Raw genomic sequence first — 23197 nt, 5'->3', positions numbered from 1 at the left:
AAACTTGAGACAAGCCTCTCAAGATAAAAAGGAGAGATCAACCTCTGTTTTTCAAAAGGCTCTAATCTTTAACCTCATTGACTTTTTCAGCATTTTGTAAGTCTACCAGAAAAAGCACAGCAAACTTTTTCAACACAAATGAACTGTTTTGTACCATCTGCTTTTCCTGTTTAATCTTCCATTGCTTTCAGTTACTTTTCAGTTGAATTCAACAAATGCATTCCAAACACACTACTGGAACTAGGAACAAACTTAAGAAATCAGCATGGGCACCATGCGGTCATATCTGAGCCAGATCACTGGATTAGCAAGATCTTTTTAAATAGGTCTACCCAAGCAATGATTATGCTAAAGGAATCACTGGATGGTAGAACCAGTTTTTCTCAGAACAGTCTGAGCCATGTAAGGTAAAGAAGAATATGTATATTTGATTTATGGTTTGCTGGTATAAGATACTATGAAATGGAAAGCAGCTGTGTATTCAGAAAGTCTACAAAGCGCACTGCCTGCCTTGCGAGTTAAAACCTAAGGCCCAAAGGTTCCTATCGGAAAAGGCAATAAAGCACTGTGGAGCGAGGAGGTCAGCAGCGTGCTTAAGAGGCGAGCGAATGAAATAGGTTCCATTTTGCTGGGCACAGACTCGCTCTAGTATTTAACTAGAACCAAGGGCACGTCTCAATGACATAACAGATTGGGACTAGATGGAATAGTTTGATGAATGCAGAATAAGAGAAAGCTGACTCTATCTTTCACATGTACAGATTGGTCTAATTCAGAAGATAGAGACACTAGACTTTGATTATTCTTCAACTGCTCTCCTCCTGTAGTGGGACACTATGCAAGCAGAATGGACCAAAAATCTGGTTATTTCTAGTACTCTGGCTCCGAAAGTAGGATATATTTCAGATGACAGCACAAGACAATTGTAAGAAAAATAACAAAAAAGGTCCACAGAAATTGTCTACTTACACCTAAAAGCATCAGCAATCAATTTACGCCATGAAAAGAGGGTGCACATCCCTTATCAAGGTAACCTACAAAATGCTCTTCCAATCCACTCAAATTCCATTTCCTATTCCGTTTTCCAGCGGATGTTTCCAGTTTCCATTTCCAGTCATGTTAAGTTAGCTACAAAAACATTTCACTCCCATTTCACATTGTTTCACTCCCAAAAGCTTTTAAACTTGTTGCCGCTTTGCACTAAAGTGGTAGAAATGAATACTTAAACACAGCTGGGTTCCAGCAGTTTTCCTGAAGGCACGCAGACAGGAAAACAGAAGAGATTCTACAGGTTCCCTAACTAGGAACCTGCATTAGGCAGCTGGTATATGAATGTCCCCCATATGAACTGATAGAGCCTCTGACACAAAAGTCAATCAACTACAAAACAAGAAATCAACCATTAATATTTCTAGCACTCAAAAATTACAGGCTTAAACCCACTGAACTGTTAGGATATAATCAAGTACTTGATTTTCCTGGCAAATACACAGTTTAAAGGCAGCTTGCTGCCTTTTTTTTTTTTTTTTAAACAATTATGGTTCCAACATTTACTGCAAGAGAACCAATTCATCTCAGAAGTCTGGCAAAATTGTACTATCTTGGGCATCCGCACAATAAATCTAATGCTACTGCAATCTATCCTGACGATCCTGCAGTCCTTCTGATTAGCACTGGACCCACACGAGTAATCTCTTACGTAAAATACACCACCTTGCATCCATAACAGCAATTTAAACTTTCCAATTTGGTGCAGAATATATGGTTTTAATAATAATGTCAGGCACTCATTGTTCCCTTCACACAGTTTTTTTTATAGTTATCTAAACCATATTAATTGAAATATTAAATGGACAAATCATTATGTTTCCCATAGTACTCATTTTTTCCTATTTTTCCATTAGTTTCATCAATAATATTACAGTTAGCACGTTTTTAGATATAGTTTAGTATCTCCATTCTCATATTCTTTCTGCAAACAAAGTTCTGTTAATTTGGACTTGCCTTGCTGAACTTTATGCTCTTTCCTACAGTTTAATAATTTTTTTTCTGAAGGACGTAAGTTTGTCCCCAAAGCCTCTTCAATATTAGACACTACCAAATATTATCTTCAACCCTCAAAACATCTCTGCTTTACATTTAGACTATTGCTAGACTATTTTGAGAAGTTTAAGTAGCCTTTCTGTCAATTTTTGAGCTTTTTTACCCGACTATGTTTGTCAGTTATTTTAAAACCCTTTATGAAATTGATACCAGCTATAGCTTTTGGTGTAATTCCTCTGCCATTAGCCTCAACATTCCCTAATTATTAATGTTGGGCTTGAGCATATAAATTAGTAACTAGTCTTTATACTATTAACAGAGTTCAGTACATTAGATAACTATTGACTCTTAAGTTTAATTGGTGCCTTTTAGCAGAACCATACTCCCCAGTTAAGACATAATAAATAAGCGTTATATTCTTAGACTTCACAATTGGACAAATCAAGAATTAAGAACTGTGTATCAGTGCAGGATGATGTTTTGAGTACACAAATAAGCAGACAAGATAAGACGACTGAATCACAACATTTAAAAATCATTACCTTGAAGTTTTAATATGCCAATGAGTAACAAAGGCAATGATTTAACAATGCTTTGTAATTATAATTTAAATAAATTACCCGGATAAGTCTGAAGTTTCTCCCAGGTTATTCCTAGTCTTCATCTACCAAAACTTATAGGCTTACCCAACAACTTCAAAACACAATTCATTGGATTTAATAAAAACTGTTTTTTCCCCCACTTTAAATCTTCTGAAACAAAGCTTAGGATACCAAAAATAAATATTTTGAAACATGCAAGAACTTTCAGTATTATTTTTTATTTAATTATTAAAACACTGACCACAGATAGATTTGAGCACTTACACTCTGGTGTTTTCAAGGGACTCTCAACAGATAAAGCTTATCAACCATGTGATCCCTGAATCGAGTAAAGCTGCAACAACACTTCTGGCTTGTTTCAAAGACGCACAGAACACAGCATACCTACCAAAACATTCAGAACAAATTTGCTGTTAGGAACACAAGGTGCCGCGTGGAACTACATTCAGCAAGAGCCTTTCGAATTGTACACGCTTAAACTTGCTATTCTACGCAGCAATGAGCTACCCTGAGAAAAAATTTGTAGGTCCACAGAAGAATAGTTGAAAATAGACCTAGAGGACCTTGAGAGGTCATCCAATCTACCTCAGTGCACCACGGCATGATCAGCTACTCCTACAACATCACTAACAAGATGTTTATGTCTAACTCCTACTTAAATCTTCAGTAACGGAGTTTTCACAATCTATTCCAGTGCTTAACTGAAATATAAGGCTTTAATAGGATCTGAATTAATGACTTGTGTTCTAACCCTGAGCTGTGAAGCCACACAGATCCAAAGCACTTACCTAAATCCTGACCTGATTAAAGCATATTATATGTAAGTAGCAGAAGTGAGCTATCATCTTAGACTTCTTTAGCTGTTCTCTCATAGTGTATATTCAATACATTTTGCATATACTATGTTAAAAATAGTACACGCAACTATTAAAAACTCCTTAAATTTTTTGAAAAATCAAACAAAAACCTGAAGATACAAGTCTTTACTTTTATCAAACATAAAATTACTGCAAGTATTTCTTTATATAAAACTTTGTTACCTCAAGTTCCCTTAATTCCACATAATTTATTCTAAATTTTATTGACTAAGGTGACTGACTTCTTCCTTTGCTGAGTATTAAAAGAAACAGCAGGACATTGAAACTTGCCTCTCTGCAGACAATCAACATGCAAATCATTGAGGTACAAAGCCAAACTTCCTTAAGTTAGGATACTTGGGTGACTTTTAACTATGAGATTTCGTAAACCCTGTCTGCTTCACACTACTACCTTCTTATCTTATATGACTCAAGAGTATAGCTTAACAACACAGAAAAGCAGTCCCCTTTCCTCCCCTGAGATGCCTTCCTTGGCACTGGCATTTGTCCAGTCCCATGTCAAGTTAGGTCAGAAAAGGAAGCTAAAAAATAGTTTGCAGATCTCAGTGAGTTTAATTCTCTGAATTAACTCAGCTTGAAGTCAGGCAAATGCTGTGGCATTATCCAAGATGCTGGACACATAGTATCATAAAATCCTTGTCCAGGTCAACCACTTCCTGTAGCTAAAGCAAGCTCCAAATTGTCTATGTTCATTTGTTCAGAAAAAGAAAAAAAAAGACAAGTGAAATTTTCATTTAGTTCCCTACCTGTATGGGTGGTAAATTATTACACTTAACATATCAATTCAGCAGCCTTAGTAAAAGAAAAAAAAAAACAAACAAAACACAAAACCAAAAATCGCACCATCTATTCTCTGTCCATCTGCTCCAAAGTGGAAGAAGAAACATACATGTAGAAATCACTTACTTCAATATATCCAACCATTGCTGCACACATGAAAATAAAATAAATTCCTTCTCTGGTCACACATTTTGTCCTAAGAGTGACTCTAGCACCTGAGAGTATACGAATCTTATTACCAGGCCTATATTTGCATGAAAAGGCAGGTGTGCTTCACCTTCACTGCCTCCTGCAGTCCCAGGCCCACCGAAATGCCCGGTGCCTGAGCTCCTTCCAAAGGGGACAGGGGCACACACATCGGAGTACATGCCAGGTCCTTACCTCATGAGTCAGGGACAGCTAACAGGCACAGCAAGGCTGGATGCTGCAATTCCTTACAAAGCAGCCCTGAGTTTCTTCGAATCTCTTTGCATGATAAATGACAAAGGCTGCAATTCATGTATTGAAGTCAACTAAAGGATTATTCATAGAATGGTTAGGGTTGGAAGGGACCTCAAAGATCATCTAGTTCCAAACCCCCTGCCACAGGCAGGGAAACCCTCCACTTACACCAGATTGTTCAAAGCCTCATCCAACCTGGCCTCGAACACTTCCAGGGATGGGGCATCCACAACTTCTCTGGGCAACCTCTTCCAGTGCCTCACCACTCTCAGAGTGAAATTTTTTTTTCTTATATCTAATCTAAATCTGCCCTCTTTCAGTTTAAATCCATTGCCCCTTGTCCTATCACTACACACCCTTGTAAAAAGTCCCTCTCCAGCATTCTGCAGGCCCCCTTTAAGTACTGGGAGGCTGCAATAAGGTCACCCCGGAGCCTTCTCTTCTCCAGGCTGAACAGCCCCAACTCTCTCAGCCTGTCTTCATAGCAGAGGTGCTCCAGCCCTTGGATCATTTTCGTAGCCCTCCTCTGGACTTGCTCCAGCAGCTCCATGTCCTTCTTTTGTTGGGGACTCCAGAGCTGAACACAGTATTCCAGGTGGGGTCTCACAAGAGCAGAGCAGAGGGGCAGAATCCCCTCCCTCGACCTGCTGGCCACACTTCTTTTGATACAGCCCAGGATACGATTTGCTTTCTGGGCTGCCAGCGCACATTGCCTGCTCATGTTGAGCTTCTCATCCACCAGCACTCCCAAGTCCTTTTCCTCAGGGCTGCTCTCAATCCATTCTCCGCCCAGCCTGTACTTGTGCTTGGGATTGTCCCGACCCACGTGCAGGACCTGGCACTTGGCCTTGTTGAACTTCATTAGGTTCTCACAGGCTCACCTCTCCAGCCTGTCAAGGTCCCTCTGGATGGCATCCCTTCCCTCCAGCATGTCCACAACACCACACAGCTTGGTATCATCTGCAAACTTACTGAGGGTGCACTCGATCCCACTGTCCATGTCACCAACAAAGATGTTAAACAGCACCAGCCCCAGTACTGACCACTCGTCACTGGCCTCCACTTGGACATCGAGCCGTTGACAACAACTCTCTGAGTGCGACCATCCAGCCAATTCCTTATCCACCGAGTGGTCCATCCATCAAATCCGTGTCTCTTCAGTTTAGAGACAAGGATGTCATGCGGGACAGTGTCAAATGCTTTCGACAAGTCCAGGTAGACGATGTCAGTTGCTCTTCCCTTATCCACCAATGCTGTAACCCCATCGTAGAAGGGGGTTGGCCACCAAATTTGTCAGGCATTTTTTGCCCTTAGTGAAGCCATGTTGGCTGTCACCAATCACCCCTTTACTTTCCATGTGCCTTAGCATAGTCACCAGGAGGATCTGCTTCATGATCTTGCTGGGCATAGAGGTGAGACTGACTGGCCTGTAGTTCTCTGCGTCTTCTTTTTTTCCCTTTTTAAAGATGAGGGCTATGTTTCCCCTTTTCCAGTTGGTGGGAACTTCACCAGACTGCCATGACTTCTCAAATATGATGGATAGAGGCTTAGCAACTTCATCTGCAGCTCCCTCAGGACCCATGGATGCACCTCATCAGGTCCCATAGGCTTGTGCACCTTCAGATTCCTCAGATGGTCTCAGACTTGATCTCCTACAGTGGGTGGTTCTTCATTCTCCCAGTCCCTGCCTTTGCCTTCCGTGACTTGGGCTGTGCAGCTGGAATTCATGCCAGTGAAGACTGAGGCAAAGAAGTCATTGAGAACCTCAGCCTTCTCCATATCCCGGGTAGCCAGGTCACCCGTTTCCTTCCGGAGAGGGCCCACATTTTCCCTAGTTCTCTTTTTATGACTGACATATCTATAGAAGTTTTTCTTGTTGCCCTTGATGTCCCTGGCAAGATTTAATTCTATCAGGGCTTCAGCTTTCCTAACCTGATCCCTGGTTGCTCCGACAATTCCTTTGTATTCTTCCCACGCTACCTGTCCTTGCTTCCATCCTCTATAGGCCTCCTTTTTGTGTTTGAGTTGGTCCAGGAGCTCCTTGTTCATCCATGTAGGCTTCCTGGTGTTCCTGCCTGACTTCCTCTTTGTTGGGATGCATCGCTCCTGAGCTTGGAGGAGGTGATCCTTGAATATTATCCAGCTTTCTTGGGCCACTCTTCCCTCCAGGGCTTTATCCCATTGTACTCTTCCAAGGAGATCTCTGAAGAGGCCAAAGTCTACTCTCCTGAAATCCAGAGTAGTGAGCTTGCTGTGCAACCTCCTTGCTTCCCTAAGAATCTTGAATTCTACCATTTCATGGTCACTGCAGCCAAAGCTGTCCTTGAGCATCACATTCCCCACCAGCCCCTCCTTGCTGGTAAGAACAAGGTCCAGCAAAGCACCTCTCCTCATTGGTTCCTCTATCACTTGGAGAAGGAAGTTATTATCCATGCATTCCAGGAACCTCCTGGATTGCCTATGCCCTGCTGTGTTGTCCTTCCAACAGATACCGAGGTGGTTGAAGTCCCCCATGAGGACCAGGACTCATGAATGCGAGGCTGCTCTTATCTGTCTACAGAAAGCCTCATCCAGTCGGTCTTCCTGGTCAGGTGGCCTGTAGCAGATCCTCACCATGCCCCCTGTCCCTGCCCTCCCTTTAATCCTGACCGATAAGCTCTCAGTTGGCTCCTCATCCATCCTCAGTTGCAGCTCCATGCACTCCAGCTGGTCACTGACATAGAGAACAACACCTCCTCCTCACCTGCCCTGCCTGTCCTTCATTTATGTTCATTTTGTCATTTAGCTATTTCAATAAATTGTACTAAGAAGAGAGACTAAGCTATGTAGTTCCTAAAATTCAGGATTTAGAAGGTGAATATACAACAAATGTCAAGTGCTGGAAGACAGGAACAGAAAGACCCCCTAACAAATGTTAAAAATTGTTTAACATGGAAGTCTAACAGCAGCTAATTTTGGCAATCATGTTATGTAAGTTATAATACAAATATTATTCATCATGGTCTGTTTACACCCTGAAACCATCACCTTTTGAGCCTGCACGATAAAGAAGATTTTATTTTTCAAATCTACATTTTGCTGGACATTTAAAATCACAACAAAATACCATTCCTGCACATCTTCTGTACACACTTAAACATGAACTATTCCAATAAATTCATGATCAATATTAAATGTAAATTAATTGAATTAATTAATGGAACTTTAGAAATTGTGTCAGAAAAGACCTAGACAATAACAATGTACAAGACATACTACTTTTTACACAACTGAATTGCTTCATTCAATAAATAAATTATTAAAAACAAACAAAAAAAAGCAGCACATTTCCTCCAAAAAGAGTTAAACTGGAGCATTAAGCATACCACAGGGGGCTCCTTGCATCAAAGGGAACATATGGTAACTGTTACTGATAAGAAGGAGCTAGCAGCAACTTTGTGGTTGAGCCACTGGAGTAGGTCCCTGGAAATCAAAGTTCATCTCAAGCTCTGGAACAGACCCCGTGAATTATGCTAGATGGAGTCACTAAGCTGTTGAGTTTCATTTTCCCCATCTGTTACACAGCATCTCCCCCCTCTATTTCCAAGGGGTGAGACATTTAATCTCATTGCAGAGAATAAGGAGAGAATAAGTAGCACAGTAATATGTATGCAAACATAAAGCACAATACTTGCAGTAATCAACCACTTTAGTCCATCTAAACAAAAAAGTTCCCTGAAGACATTCTAACTTCTCCAGTTTTACTGATTAAGTTATTCCCCTCTTGGAAGTCACCAAGATTGAAAAAACAATCGCCATGTTTTATCATTGTCTGAAAAACTGCTTAAAATTTTCATTATTGGAATACTGTTTTAAATTACATTAAAAAAAACCCACCAAAACCAAACCAAAGCCCACAACCCCCAAACTAGTATCTTGAATGAGCTCTTAAAGTTGATAGATCTGCCAACTGCCAAGATCAATCGACTCATAAAGCCAATATTTTTGACATGCAGAAATAATTAAATGCCCACCTTAGTCTATGTATCATTGTGAATCTAAGTCAAGCATCTCAAATAACAAACAACTACAGTTAGTGCGACATATCACAATAATTCAAAGACAATGGACATGCCCTTAAACATGTCAGTTTGCTTACATCTACTTTGTGTTGGATGTTTCAGCTCTAGCGAGAAATATTACATGCACTATAATGAACAAAATAATCACAAGCTAAGACCTGCCAATGTCAAAAAAAAAATCCTAACAAAACAATTCAAGAAGCCAAACTCAACACTTTCTATGAGGAAATCAAGAGCTGCAGAGCATGCACAATACTGCATGAAGATACTGAATTCAGCAGAGTAAAGCACCTGCCCCCTCCTATCCCATCCAGCTGACAGCAGGACATCAGTACCACGTCAAGTAGAAGGAATGTGTTAACTAGAAAACAGTACAGGTAAAACTGTACCATTAAGGATCTGAAAAAGCTGAAGAAAAAAACCCACCCCACACCTAAACATCTTTCATGCAGATGACATGTTTCTCAAGACAGTATTTACAGATATATATAACATCTGTTATCTGTCTCTCTATCACAGCAGTTTGTGGACTACAGAGTATACTACTTATTTAGACGAAAATTAAATTGCCAATTGCGATTTTTAACCCAGCATTAAGAAAACGTCACTCCACAAATCTGAGAAAAACCCAGACTCCAGAATGCACTGTACTGACAGCAAATATGTACAAGTAGCGATAACAGAGCACTGCAGAGAACTCTGCCTATCATGGAGGGACGATGGATGATCTTCGAAACCCACATGGACCAGCCCATTTAGATGATTCCACTTTGGCTTTGAATTCTTGACCTGTGTTGGCTATACAAGAAATGATTGTAAAAATAGCATTTGTTCCTGGGGAACATAAGCACAACACTGATTACACAGACTAGTACAAAATGTAAAGAGACAAGCACAGCCTCATGGCTTCAGGTGGCAAGCCATCTGATAAATTTCAGATTCCATGCCAGAAGCATACATTGACATAGAAAATGTCACACTGACATCAGAATGGAATTACAAAGCAAAAATTACATTATACCAGTTTCTTTAAAGCATCAGCACAACCGTTAAATGCTAGTACCCCTTGTCCCATGCAAGGTTCAAATAATTCTGGATGCAGAAGATAAAACAAGGAATTCTGTGAAAGGAGACTCATACCATCTATTTAGACACCTAAAAAGACATCTAATAATAAATCCCCTGTCAAGAGCAGCAGAAAAAAACCGAACTTTCCTTACAGCCAACTTAGAGCACATAAATTAAAACTCCTAAAGATAGATGGCACAAGTGCTTCCCAGAATGTCTAGCCAATGGCATCTCCTTATGATGGCCAGCTTTTTCAACATACCAGTGCCCCAAATTTGGCTGCCAGAACTGCATTCATTCTCCTCCAGTTGACATTAATATGCATAGTTGGGTGTACAGAACAAAGGATCAGGCTAGTTATTCAGGCATTCAAATACAAACTCAAATCATCAATACCTAATTTGCTTGAAAGCAGATGACTTGAACTAACAAGCACATTCTCACCACGAAAAACAAACCTATGCTTGTTATAAATCTTGAGTAGACCCTGAGTCAATAAAAGACAGCTTCATTCCACAGGCTTTAAAGGTGTTGTGATTTAAAACATGAAACTTTAAGAACAAAACAAAACCACACTATACACTACTTTAAAAATAATTTGGCTATATAGTAACAACTTCACACATTGAAAAAGCTGTCAGAGACGCAAGGTGGATCACTGACCTATTTGTATCTGTAGAAACAGAAGTCCTGCAACTGATCTCTGAAAGCTATAAATCCCTATTTTATCTAAAAAATCGTTTGCATATTTCTTAAGAAGGACCATGTTCTACAGATGTGCTGTCATGTACACCTAGAGTTACAGCAGTTGTTGATGGTTGACAATACCATCTCCCAAAGTAATACTGGTTAAAGAAATTCTGTTCCTCCTACTAAACTTGCTCACACATCACAGCAAATCACCTTCTCGGTGGTACCACTACAAAATCAAATACAGGACTGCACAGGGAAACAAAGGAAAAAAATAATCCAATATAAAAACTCACAGAGTTGTTAAGACAAAGAAAGTGTCTGAGCTGAGTTTTTAAAGCTCAATAATTTGTAATTCCATTTAGATAACACAGTGTTACAAGAACTGTGTCAGCAAATCTTGAGATGTTAGCGGAAACTCTTTACCTCACTATTACAGCTAAAGACATTATTGCCATCAAACTATGACTGAAATCACAATGAGTTTTCAGGCAGATATATAAAGTATTTTTGCTCAAGGATACTCTTGCAGGATACGGTCTGTAACTAGGATATTGCTATGCTATAGACAAACACAACTCATGCAAATTGAAAACGTAAATTATGTATTTAGGTCATTTGTTTATGTATTTGACTTGAACTTACCTATTTTCACTAAAACATCTTTTCTAAAAAACTCATTTCAGGTAAGCAACCTTTCTAAGTCTACCTTTTTGCATGTGAGGTTCATCGGAGCTTTTACGGGTGCAGTCTGGCCTTTTCAAGAACTGAGTGTTTATCCTAGACTAGGGCCTCAGGATGCAAAACTGTCAGTTCAGTTACATGTTTCATGTTTTGTTTCTGGTCCTAAAAAATTTTTTAGTGATAAACTGCTGTAGACACGTCGATGTAAGAGTTTAATGATTTTTTTAGGAAGAGGTAAAATACACTTGTTTCAAGAAATTTATGACAGCAGTTTAAAAACAAATCATGTTTGAAATATACTAAAACAAGTAACAAAGTATAATTAATCATGTACATACAGGCATTTCAAATAACGTAATCTATTTTGCTACTTTGCAGCATATATGCCATTATTGAAGTCACATAGACTACATGCAGTGAGCCCTGAAGACTAAAGTAACAGTTAAGGTCTTTTCTCTAAATCATTAGTCTAAGTGTTCTTGCAGAAACATCTCCCCTACCACCTTCTCCCCCGCCCCCAAGCATCACACTACTATTGTAGTTACTCCCCATTTAAAAAACAAAAAAAAATCACCTAAGATCACTACTTCAGAAGTCTGTGAATAACTGGCACGAATTTAAAAGTAACTACAGTAATTGGCAGGAATTTAAAAGGCAGATCTGCCTGTCAGATCAGAACTGCAGATTCTTCTGACCCCCAGCGATACAGTCCCTTTAAACAGAAGGAAGAGAAGACAAACATCAAAAGGACAAATACTTCTGATACTGCAGAAACTTTGTGTCGGTCTCTCTTTGCTCCGCTTACTAAGGAATAAGTCCTAACCTTACGACTAATTGTTGCGAGCTGGCCTGAGTCCATACCATTCAAGATCAGCATCACTTGAAGCAGCCTGACTGCGTGTCAGCTGGAGCAGATTCAAGTAGAAGCTGCACTGTCAGAGGAAGCTCTCTCTTTTCAAACGGGAGTCTGGCCGCAAACTAGCACATGCATTGTGGGCTACTAGGGAATCACGGAGCAAGCACAACTGACTGTGTAGGTGTAATGTTTACATAGATCCAAACCAACACAGTAGTACACTGTAGGAAAAAATGAAAATAACTGAAAGCCCCTATGGCCTCGGATGCAAGCGAATCTAATTTCCAGCCGCTCTCATTATCTCAGCCCAGGAAAGCTGACACGCGTCCTGACTAACAAGGACAGGAGCACAACACGAACTCCCCGCTACCAACAGCAGGAAACCACACTGCGCTGCATCTCAGGGATGTTCCCATAAACGCCGCCGAGCACAAAGCTTCACCCATGCGAAACGTCCCTGCGGTTTCCCAAACGCTTGCGAAACTGCAGAGACAACCCCATCCTGCTTAGATAAGGGGGCAGCGGCACCGGGGCGGAGACGGCCCTCGGCCGCCGCAGGGGGAGCAGCGGCAAGGCGAGGGCACCGGGCAAGGTGAGGGCAGGCCCCGGCCCTCCCGCTCCCCCCCCCCCCCGCCCCGGGCCGCGCTTGCGGAGGCGGCGGGGCCGCCCCGGGAAGGGAAACTCGCCGTGACAGTAACCAGACACCGCGCTCGAACAAAAGCGCCCGAGTCGGCGGCCGCCGCAGAAGCAGGTTACTCCCTCCCGGGGAAAGGGGCGGAAGGGGAGGGAACGAGCCGGGAGCAGCCCGGTCCCGTGAAAGACGCCCGAGCTCCTGCGCGGGAGAGGAGTCCCGGCCGGTCCCGGCCGCGAGTCTGTGCCCCGCAGAGGAAGCGGCGCGCAGGGGCCGGCCAGGCGGCAGGCGCCAACGCTCCCCCCTCACTGCCCGCCCCGGCGGCCCGGGAGCTCGGCGCCCCGCCGCGCCCCGGCCCCCTCCCGGCCCCCCACCCGCAGCGGCGGCGCTGCCCGTCTCGAGCGCCCGCGAGAGGAAACTCTGCCCGACCCCTGAGAGGCGGCGGCGGCGGCAGCCCAGGTCCCGTCCCCTCCTCACAACTTTACTCACAACACCCCCCCCACACACACACACACACCCTGCCCGCCCGGTACCTCGGTGTTGCTCTCGGCTGTGCTCTCCACAGCCATCTTCTGCCAAGGGTCCGCCAGCTGCGCCAGGGGCATCTTCCCCGCCCGGCTCCCACAGCCTCCGCGCTCCGCTTTCCCGCACCTCGGCGGCGGCAGCGGCGAGGCGGGGGCGGCGAGGCAGGCAACGAGCCCTCCGGAGGGCGCGGGACACCCCGGCTGGCTCTAGCGGCGGCTCCTGCGGCGACTGCTGCCCGCTGCCGCCGTCCGTCCGTCCCTCTGCCCGCCCCCTCCCCGCTGCCAGGCGGAGCCGCGCTTCCGCCCTCCCCCCGGCCCGCCGCTCGGGCCCGGCTTCCGCTCACAACATGGCGCCCGGCTCGTACCTGCCCGGCCGACGGCGCCTGCGCGCGCCACAGCCGGGCGGGCCCGCTGCCGCCTTGACTGTCGCCGCCCGCAGGTGCCGGGCCAGGTCGGGCCGTCAGGCGGGGAGGGGTGGGCCGCTGAGCCGGGCTGCGGGGGACGGGGCAGCGAGGTACGCCCGGCTCTGCGGGGAGCGGCGGTCGCGCACAGCGGAGCCGAGCCGAGCCTGGCCGCGGGCGAGAGGGTGGAGCGCGGCACTGCTGGAGGCCCGGGCGGGACCGGATCAGTAGCGGGGGCGGCCATGCCGCTGCCCCTGGCCAGCGGGCGGGCGAAGCGCTCGGTGACCGCAAGCGGCCGGTGCGGTACGGGGCCGGGGCGCCCGGGGGTGGGGCCTGTCTGTACTTCGCCGTTGTCTGCTCTCGGTCGGCTTTGCCCAGCGTCGTGCAGGGCAGCGCCGGGCGGGGCTGAGGGGCGGCTGCAGCCGAGGCCCGGTTCGTTGTCCGAACCGCCCGTGTGGGGTTTCGCCCTCCGCGCAGCCGCTGCCAGGTTCGGTCAGGCCGGCCCCACGGGAAAGGGCTGTTAGAGGCGCCTTGGGAAGCCCGGCCGGGGCCCGGAGCTGCCGCTGCTCAGGCAGATGAGCTGGGAGGAGTTGGGAGAGGAGAAAAGTTTGTTTGCCTAAAGAGAAGAGCGCATGGAGAAGCTGGGAGGTGAGTCAGGACAGAGAGGAAGAAGTAGCGTTGTGCAGAATATCGTTAGGCAAAGAGCAAAAGGAATTAAGATGCAGGAATTTGTTTTTAGAGCAATACCATTTAAGTAGTGGTTGGACTGCTTGAGTAAGAGTTGCCTCGAAGCGGGAAAGTCATAGTTCTGCAGGCCAAGAGACATGAAGATAAAGCTGTCAAAAAAACCCCACAGGTTCTGAAAACAGGCCTTATTTTACTTTTTATCCTCAGCTGTTAGCTAGTACACAAACAGCTAACAAATATATACTGAGATCCACGAATGTATGCGGTCTTACATGGTTCTCTTAAAATGTTAAGCACTGTAATAAACACCCATCCTTTTGCAATGTCAGATGCCTTGGCTGATGCAGAGAATCCTTGAAACGTTAGACCAGCAACTGAAGATGGGTACTGGTGTCAGACATCTTGCTGTCGAAGCCAGATTTTTCAGAACTGTGTTTGAGAAGGCCACTTCGTTTTCAACAGCCCCCACTGTCCCGAAGCATTTCTAGATTTTGACAGGTCACATGCTTTGTTCCGTCCTTGATACAAGTTAACATTCTTTAGATATGTGGAGGTTTTTTTGGGGGTGGGAGGAATGGCAAGAGTGCTAGTTATTAAATGTGTGTGTGTGTGCGCATGCATTCACACACTACTGTGATGAACAGGCTACTTCTGTTTCTGCTTGGTAGCGTTTTTGATCCCACTTTATATTCATGTAAGCATAAATACCTATCTACAAAGAGGTACAAAGGAATGGATAGGCAGTTGCTCATAATGAATCAGACTTCAGCTGGTACTACAGACTTCCTTATCTGGAGTAAAGGGTCATGAATGATCACTGGAAGCCATCGCCACTGCCAGGAGAAGCAGCTGTACCCTCCCCTTGCTCACTGCTGTTCAGTCTGCCCCTTGTATCAGCCTCTCTTTTGAAGTGCAATTGCTTGTGCTTCCACGTGGTGAGTTAGACCGGGGAATGGATCTATGTCAAAACTAACTCTACTCTTTTTACCTTCTGTTCCTCAAAAAAACCCTCCACCAACCAACCTTATCAAATTTTGAGTTAAAGGTTGAGGAGCGGTCAGGACTGCTTCCTTCAAAACCGGACAATTTTCAAAACTCTGGCCAGTTATGGGTATGAGATTTAGAACAAGGTAATAGAAAACAGAGAATTCAGTAGTGCTTGGCAACCTTTATGCTTAATAGCATCATGTTAATAGCAAGGAATAATTTTTTACTGGTCTGATCAGTACCAGGTAACTTCTGTCTCAAACTGGCTGCTGGAATGTTGAATAGAAAAGTAATATTCACAGCAGTCGTACATTATGAGTTTGACACACAAATCAGGACTATTTTAAAAATCCTTGAGTTCATGTAAAAATCCATTATGAAAAAAATGTTTCCTTCCATCCCTCTGGAAGCATCAGTTTCTATTCCCTCACAGGGATAATTCACTTTATGTTATCAAAGCTCATGCATTTGTACCTACATCAACTGTACAGGCAGGTACATACATCTGAGATGTGTCATTAGGGAGAAGAACCTGACAAGCTGAAAGGTGGCAACTACAACAGGAAAAAAACCATAAACCTAAGCTTGCATTTAACATAGTTCAAGCAATCCCTCTTTATATTGTAAGACTTCCTTCCTCTAAGTAAAAATTTCCATGATCTCCTGTTTTCCTTTCATAGTTGTTTAGACCTTTCTTGCCATAGGTACCTATTCCAAATTACTTGTTTGAATTGAAAACTCTTTTTAGAAGGAGAGTGGGTGTCACATTTCAGTTAGCATCTCTAAATTTTGTATGTTGGTCATCTTTTGTCCTTCCCTGTATGCTTCCTACAAATCCAGAAAAAACAAGGGCAAAGATCTTACGCGCTATCATGTAAGAGGGCTGCAAACAATAGAAACCTGACCCTTTCTCAGGCACTGAAGTACAGAGAAGTATGCCATTTCATTGCTCAGAGATTTGAGTATTATCACACCACACATTTACATTTTATAAAGGAGAAAGCTGCATCAGGATTTTAATAGGAGCTACTATGCCAGAACAGACTTCAGGGCAAGAAAATCATCTGGAAATTGTCTCTACAGGGAAGAGAAACATACCAGTTAATCTCTGGGAGATGCAGGGGATTCTGACTCTCAGATCCTGCTAAGCTCAGAGTTGGATCGTCCTCCCAGTGAGAGGTAAGATGCTGAAGATATTTTGCCTCAAGACAGCAGCTCCTATTTTTCATTCTTTTTGTCTCAGGCCAAAACAAGATCATGCTTTCACCTGTGGCAGAGACCTTTCCTTTTGCCCTCTTTCCCTTTAGGCACAGCCATTGCTACTTGACTGTAGTCACCACTAATAACTGTCTCTCACCAGACTCAGTTGTGGGGGTTGATTTCACCTTTGCATAAGTGGTTGCAATCGTAGTACATCCACACAGATGTTTTACATGCATTGCACTGGAAAATTTGATCACGATCATTAGGAAAAGGATAGCATGTGGCTCTGAAATGACAGTGCAGTGCTGTATGAAATCCCATTAACCTGCCATCACATGAATGAGGCGGACTTCACAAGCTGTACCATTTTTTGATCTCACATCTAACAAATCTTGCTAAAATGTCACCCTATTGAAAGGGAGATAACAGCTTATTAGGACTTGCCTGTCATTCCACACAGAAGGCGTCTAGATGTGCGAGTACCACAAATTGGGGAAGCTTGCTTATGGTCGGTGATACCTAATATTTTGCCTAGCTTTGAAGTCGTACCTACTTACTCTTTGCAGTTGAGGCAGGATTCATGGCAGAGTTAGTAAATTACCATAGTCACACTCAAAAAATAAGTTAAAGTATAAAACAGGATTAGTTTGCTAATATTATAATAATATTTGAGAGCTGGAATTTGCATTTTTAAAACACAAATAAAAGGGGGGAAAAACAAAGAAAACTATTTATGCCAGCAAAGAGCAGAAGCTGACACTCATCCAGAAGGTGTAGTAGTGTATTAGATGTGAGTTATAATGCAGTATCTGAATTAAAATGAATAGAACATGAAAAAGGTAATGCATTCCAAAAGTGTGAAATTCAGTTTCAAGTATTACAACTATAGTACTGAGGTGTGTAATTTTAATTTAATGTGCAAGAAAATACATGGAAGTTACTGTCCAAATTTACATGGAAAAAACTCCCAAGGAGTTAAAAAAAATCAATACATTTATTTGTATAGCTAGTAGATGCAGAGTCTCTCCAGTCTCAAGACACCTGGATTCAATTCCTAGCGGATCACAAAGGACAATTGTGTAGTTTAGTCAGTCACTTAAGATAGATGAGATTCAACTAAAGGAGACTTAGTCTTTCTTAATGATGTTTTCAAAAGTGTGAAGAGGCCTTGATTGGAGAAGTGTAAATACATCCTGCCAAGTAGTCTAAGGAAACCTTAGTGCTAATTAGAACTGGTTGCTCCATGCTTTAGTTGCAAATGTAAAGAACATCTCCTTAACCTCATTGGGATATTGAAAGGATGGTTTTATTGATGTTTGGAAAGCTGACAAAGACCAGGGGGAGAGAGACAAAGTGCTGCAAGAAGTTTCCAGCTGGTGTGAGTTGTCATAGCAGAGACACCAGAAGGACTGACTATATGAAGCACGGTTAAAGAGAGTTATAATCAATAATTAAAAAGGGAAGAACAGCTATGAGTGTCTATCATATATTAAGACTTAACGTGACCTTTCAAACAACATCTGCTGAAGAGTGCTTTCACCATTACAGGCCCCTGGATGATGGAATCGTACAGGAATGCAAACATTTCCTACAATTTCCTCTGGCAGGCTCTTCTTTGAAGTTCTGATCCTGCAAGCGTAGTAGAAGACGCGGTAACGACAACAAGAATACTGCTAAATCCTATGTATATTAGAGATATGGCATCTGGCTCACTCCTTAAAACTCTAGCTTTTCTGGACCTATGTATGTTTACATAAAATTGCACTGAAGAAGTAAAGCATAATGGATCAGGCTTGATGGTATTACTGCTCTTAAGTTTTATCTGTGGTCGCTATACTAGCAGGAAGTACTATGCCTGTGGTTTCTACATCCTGAGTGGAAATCTGGAATTCAATAAAATATGGTCTCATTACAGCATACCTGTCTCCAACATATGTTCTCATTTTAGTGTTTCTGTACATACAGATAGCTCAGATTTATCTTCTGAATGACAAAGCTTATCCTGTTCACCACAGAGTATAAGAATCCTTTTGCTGAGCTTTGAAATCTTACATGGAAACCTGCTATCAAATACTGAATACGAGTTGTCACCATATTATGGTGGAATATTGAGGAGCAGATCATAATTTCAGATTTAGATATTTTGAGACAAAAAGGAAACAGTAGAGTATAAAGAAGGATCCATCTCCGAGGGTCAGGGTTCTCCTGGATTAAATACAACACAAGCTAGCAAAAAAAAAAAAAAAAAAAGATACAAAAGTGATGGAGGTAGAATATGATATTATATTATGCAAGATAGTATAGCAATAACAAACTTGTCAGCTTCACAAGTCACTGCTATAAAACACACCAGGCGTAGAGGAAGCCATAGCATTATGTGTATGCTACCTGTCTCCTTCCCCAGACCTAGGAGTTTAAGGGTCACATACCTTTCTATTATTGTTATCAAATTAGGTCTGATTTAAAGAGTCTACTGACAAGCAAAGCCCAGTTTATCCAGCTTCCTTTGGATCTAACCTTACTACCTCAATTTCCTGATTTGTGCTCTCCCAGACCTCTGTCCCTTGGCCTCTTCAAAAGCTACCTGCCAAATCATCTACTCTATCAATCTTACTCTTCCCTTCCTTTTGTACATTATCCAATATCTCTTAAATCTAGAAAGCTTTACTTTCTCTTTCCTGACCCTTAATTACACTGAACAGCATTCTCCTGACTGAGCTGACAGTTGTCCTTTATCCTGCTTGACAACACCCAATCCTCATTCTCAGCAATCTGCTGATCTTTCCTGAAATACCTGCTGTTGAAGTGATCAGACCTAAAACTATAGTTTGCTACTTCTACTGCTTTGAAAGATTTGTGTGTTCTCTCAAGACAGTTCACTCACTCTTCCAACAGCGTCTCACATTTGTGCCTTGCCTTTTCCCTTGCAGAGAACCAAGCAATGCCACTCAGAGGCGGGGGGCAGGTTTGTCACCATGCCCATAAATGTTCTCCAGTGATCAATAAAACTTGTTGCATCATCAAATGCAAATCACAAGGGATCGTAATTGTGCATGTTGTACAACAGGCTGTATATATGTAGTATTTTCCCCGCTCCCTGTATGATGTCTGCTGTTCCAGTGCAGCTGGAGAATTCCTGCCATTAGCCCTGGCCCTCTTATAATTCAGGGATGTGGTGGATTCACACTCCCATGTATTGTTGATACATGACTTCTGTGAAAAAGGAACTTCACTGATGGTTGGTTTACTATGGGGTGTTTCTTCACCACTCAGTGTGAGCTAGGGGTTGGCAAACCCCAAAGCGTACTGGCATCCTTCCTTGTGTCCCATGGGTGATTTACTGGTGAAAAGGATAGATGCCTACTCTGAATATCATAGAATCATAGAATCGTTAGGGCTGGAAGGGACCTTCAAAGGTCATCTAGTCCAACCCCCCTGCAAGGAACAGGGATATCTCCAACTAGATGAGGTTGCTCAGGGCCTCATCCAACCTGGCCTTGAACAATATGGATTTTTTTACATCCCCAGCCGTTGTTCCAAGACCATGGGATGACACAGTTGCACAGTGAGGGCTCATTTTCATCACCCAAAGTCAGTGCTTGCTGAAGGGGGGGCATGAACATGATGGAAGCCAGCTCATTATCTGGAAGGAGCGAAGAGCAACATGTTAGCTGAAACAACCCTGTCCCCCTTGTGGGTCCTGCACTCTGTCTCTGCTGAGTTGACCCACTTTGCCCTATTTGATGGAGCCAAGGCATCCTCAAAGCCTTGCTCCAGAGTCAACCTTGCCAAAAGGAGTAGCAAGATAAGGAGGCAGCAATGTTTATCCAGTATTGCAGAGCAGCTGAAGGCTGTGTTAAGACATGATCCCTTATTTGGAGCTTTGGTGTTGCAAAAAGGTATGTATGTGACGGGTGAGAGAAACTGTAAAGTCTGTGCTGTCTGAGCTGTAAAAGGTTCTGGGCGGTGATGTGCTTAAGCTAAGAAGTGATACAGACTTGACCTATTGCTAGATTGGGCAAGATACTGTAGGTGGAGAAGGGGAGGTTGTGGAAGATTTTTTGGCTTGTTGGTCATTCTCCAGTAAGTGAAAAGGAAGGTAACGTAACATATAAAAGGAAACGGAAAGGGGAGGCTGAAAATAGGAGACGGTTCCTTGTACAGGGAAGGGGAAAAAAGCAAAACAATTCTATAGAGCATATAAGGAGCAGTTGTGTCTTGGAAATAAATAGCCAGTTAATCCTAAATAAGAATTTTTGTGTCAGTATTTAGTGAATCGCAGGAAATCAGAAAGGCTGATGTGTGAACAGTGATAAGCCATAGAGATGCTCTAAACAATTGTAGAAATCTGCCAATATTTTCTTTTTTAGAGTCACTTGATACAAGATTAATGAAACAAACAACCATTCACTGTCTCGTTAAATCCATTACAACCAGATAAAATTTCCAATGACTTCGGCTAAATGTTTGCAGTAAGAAGCAAATTTTTGAGTGAGCCTACAAGTTAATAGGGTCTTCGGTATTGCGTCACCACAGACAGTAGAAAGGATTAAATGGGTCATCAGGATTGTATTCCTCCTCTACTGATTCACTTTCAGCAAAACCAAAACTTTGTCTGACTTCAAAGAAGCTATTTTAAAAATCACAATTTTCAGGAAGGAATGACGTTATTTTGCCTGTTTTACCAGAATGAATGCTCTTCTGCTGCACACAAATGAGCTACTTGCCCTAGTTGAACAAAAGCTACGATGAGGGCTTTGATCAGTGTTGACAGTGTTCCTGCAGTATTTCAGTGTCTCATTCCTTTGTGCTTTCTAGAACCACTACTAATGACATTGGTTAAGAGAGAGTGTGAATTGCAATAAGATGGCCATCTCCAGAGAGCGCTGAATCGGTCTGTTGCAAGGATTCTTTAATTATTTATTCATTGCTACAGATTTTTTTCGGTTTAATAGCGTCTCAGGACAAAGAGATCCTTTACGAGCTCCTAAGGCACCACTCATCTATATTGAAAATTTTGTCCACTTTAGTCCACAGAAACCCCTTTTACATTAGTGACACGCCAGTACTCTTGTTTAAAGGGTTACATTCCACACCGGGTTTATTTTTCCTTGGAGACGAGCAGGAAATCTGTCACTAATTTCCTTCCAGACAGCTCTGACTGCCTTTTCTCAGTCCTCTTAATCCTCTGTACATTTCTTCTTCTCCATTTTATCTTCTGAAGACAGACCTGGTTCTCTTAACTTTGTTCTTGTGTTTCTTTCAAGGGATTCTTTGTCCTTCTGACACAGCTCCAAGATGGCACTTGGCAGAAGAAGCAGGTTGCCTGCTCTCCCTGCAATACATCGAGTGGATCTGAGGTGGTCACCCACCTTGTGTACATCTATTTCCTCACTTACCACATCTCCTCTTTCCTGCCCAGTCATCTTTATTTTCACCTGACTCTGCATTGCATGCGGCACGTCCAAAACATTGCTTCCCCTTTTTACACCTAAACCCTTTCTCTTAATACCTTACCCCTTGCCATACAAGAAACCTCTCTAATCCTCCTTGTCAAGTCATCAGCTTCTCATTAAATCATGTACCTTTAGGAGCTGAGTATTTGCAATTCAGCATTTCCTATCTCTCACCACTGCCAGGAATTGCGGTCCCATTGCTGCAACGTTCTCATCACCTCGCGTCCTGTCACTCACCAACAAAACCAGGCTGCTCCCATCTCTCTTGGCATTTCCGCACCTTCACTTCTTTCTGCTTCTTACTCAGGTTCAGCTTCGTGGCTCAGCAGAATTCTTCTTGGCTTATTTCACTTTTCTCATTGTATGCTTTGCTTTGTTCATGGTTTCGTATTCTTCTGCATCTGCTTTCCTACTGTTTCTCAGGCTCATGCATTTTTTATGTCTCTGTGCTTCAGGCTTCTCACATAGAAAGCCCTGCTCTTCCCCGAATCCCCTCGAGTCTTCTTGTATCTACCTTAATAGTGTCTCTCAGCCGCTGTCCCAGAAAGTGTATTTTTTCCAAGTTAGAAAACTCTTCAAAGCACAGCTTTTGTACTGTCAAAAAGCAGAAGCATTTCCACCTCCACTTTAAAAGTAAGGAGTGCACTTGAGAGAGAGGTATTTCTGCAGATGTAGAGCCACACTTTATACTGTCCTCTGAGGCTCACATGTTGGACATCTAAAGACTGACAGACCCCATATAAGGTCACTTTTGAGCATTTTGGCAAATGGTTTAAACTCTTCCTTGTTTTATTTAGCTGCAAGTCTAAAGTATTTGGGGATCTTGTTCTTCCTTAATACAAGGCTAAAATTACTGCAAACCAGAAGTATTGGTGTACCCCAAAGAATGAAAGGAAAAAGTTTTTATTCCGTTACAAGCCTTTGAAAAGTGCATATGTACTTTTAAGCACAGAATGACAGTTGCAAAAAATATCTAATTTGAGGGAGTGGGTGCAAAGCAAATATATTAGGAGTAGGCATGAGAAAAAGTTAAACTTCTCTTTCTCTTTTATGCGTCTCCTTTACCAGTGCTGTGGAGACTGAAAATAACTGCACTCTCAATGATGTCATCACCATTAGAGCCACACTGTCAGCTTAATTTGTTTTCTGACTTCAGCAGGGGAAATAGAATCTGACTGCTGACTCACTTGTTAGGTCTGAAGTGA

At 43.0% G+C, this 23197-nt stretch overlaps 1 protein-coding gene across 1 annotated transcript in view; it reads right to left on the bottom strand.

The window, feature by feature from the left end:
- The window catches only part of RPS6KA3 (ribosomal protein S6 kinase A3), an 86251-nt gene extending 72888 nt beyond the window's left edge, over positions 1-13363 (bottom strand). The window contains 1 exon segment of the mRNA XM_086615496.1: positions 13268-13363. Coding sequence (XP_086471622.1) covers positions 13268-13339 — 72 coding nt within the window. The 5' untranslated portion in view covers positions 13340-13363.
- Between the last annotated feature and the right edge of the window lie 9834 nt (positions 13364-23197).

The sequence above is a fragment of the Tauraco erythrolophus genome, chromosome 1, assembly GCF_009769465.1.
Source record: "Tauraco erythrolophus isolate bTauEry1 chromosome 1, bTauEry1.pri, whole genome shotgun sequence".
NCBI classification, from domain to species: domain Eukaryota; kingdom Metazoa; phylum Chordata; class Aves; order Musophagiformes; family Musophagidae; genus Tauraco; species Tauraco erythrolophus.
Note: the sequence above shows the minus strand (reverse complement) of the source record. Positions and strands in the feature narration are given on the sequence as shown.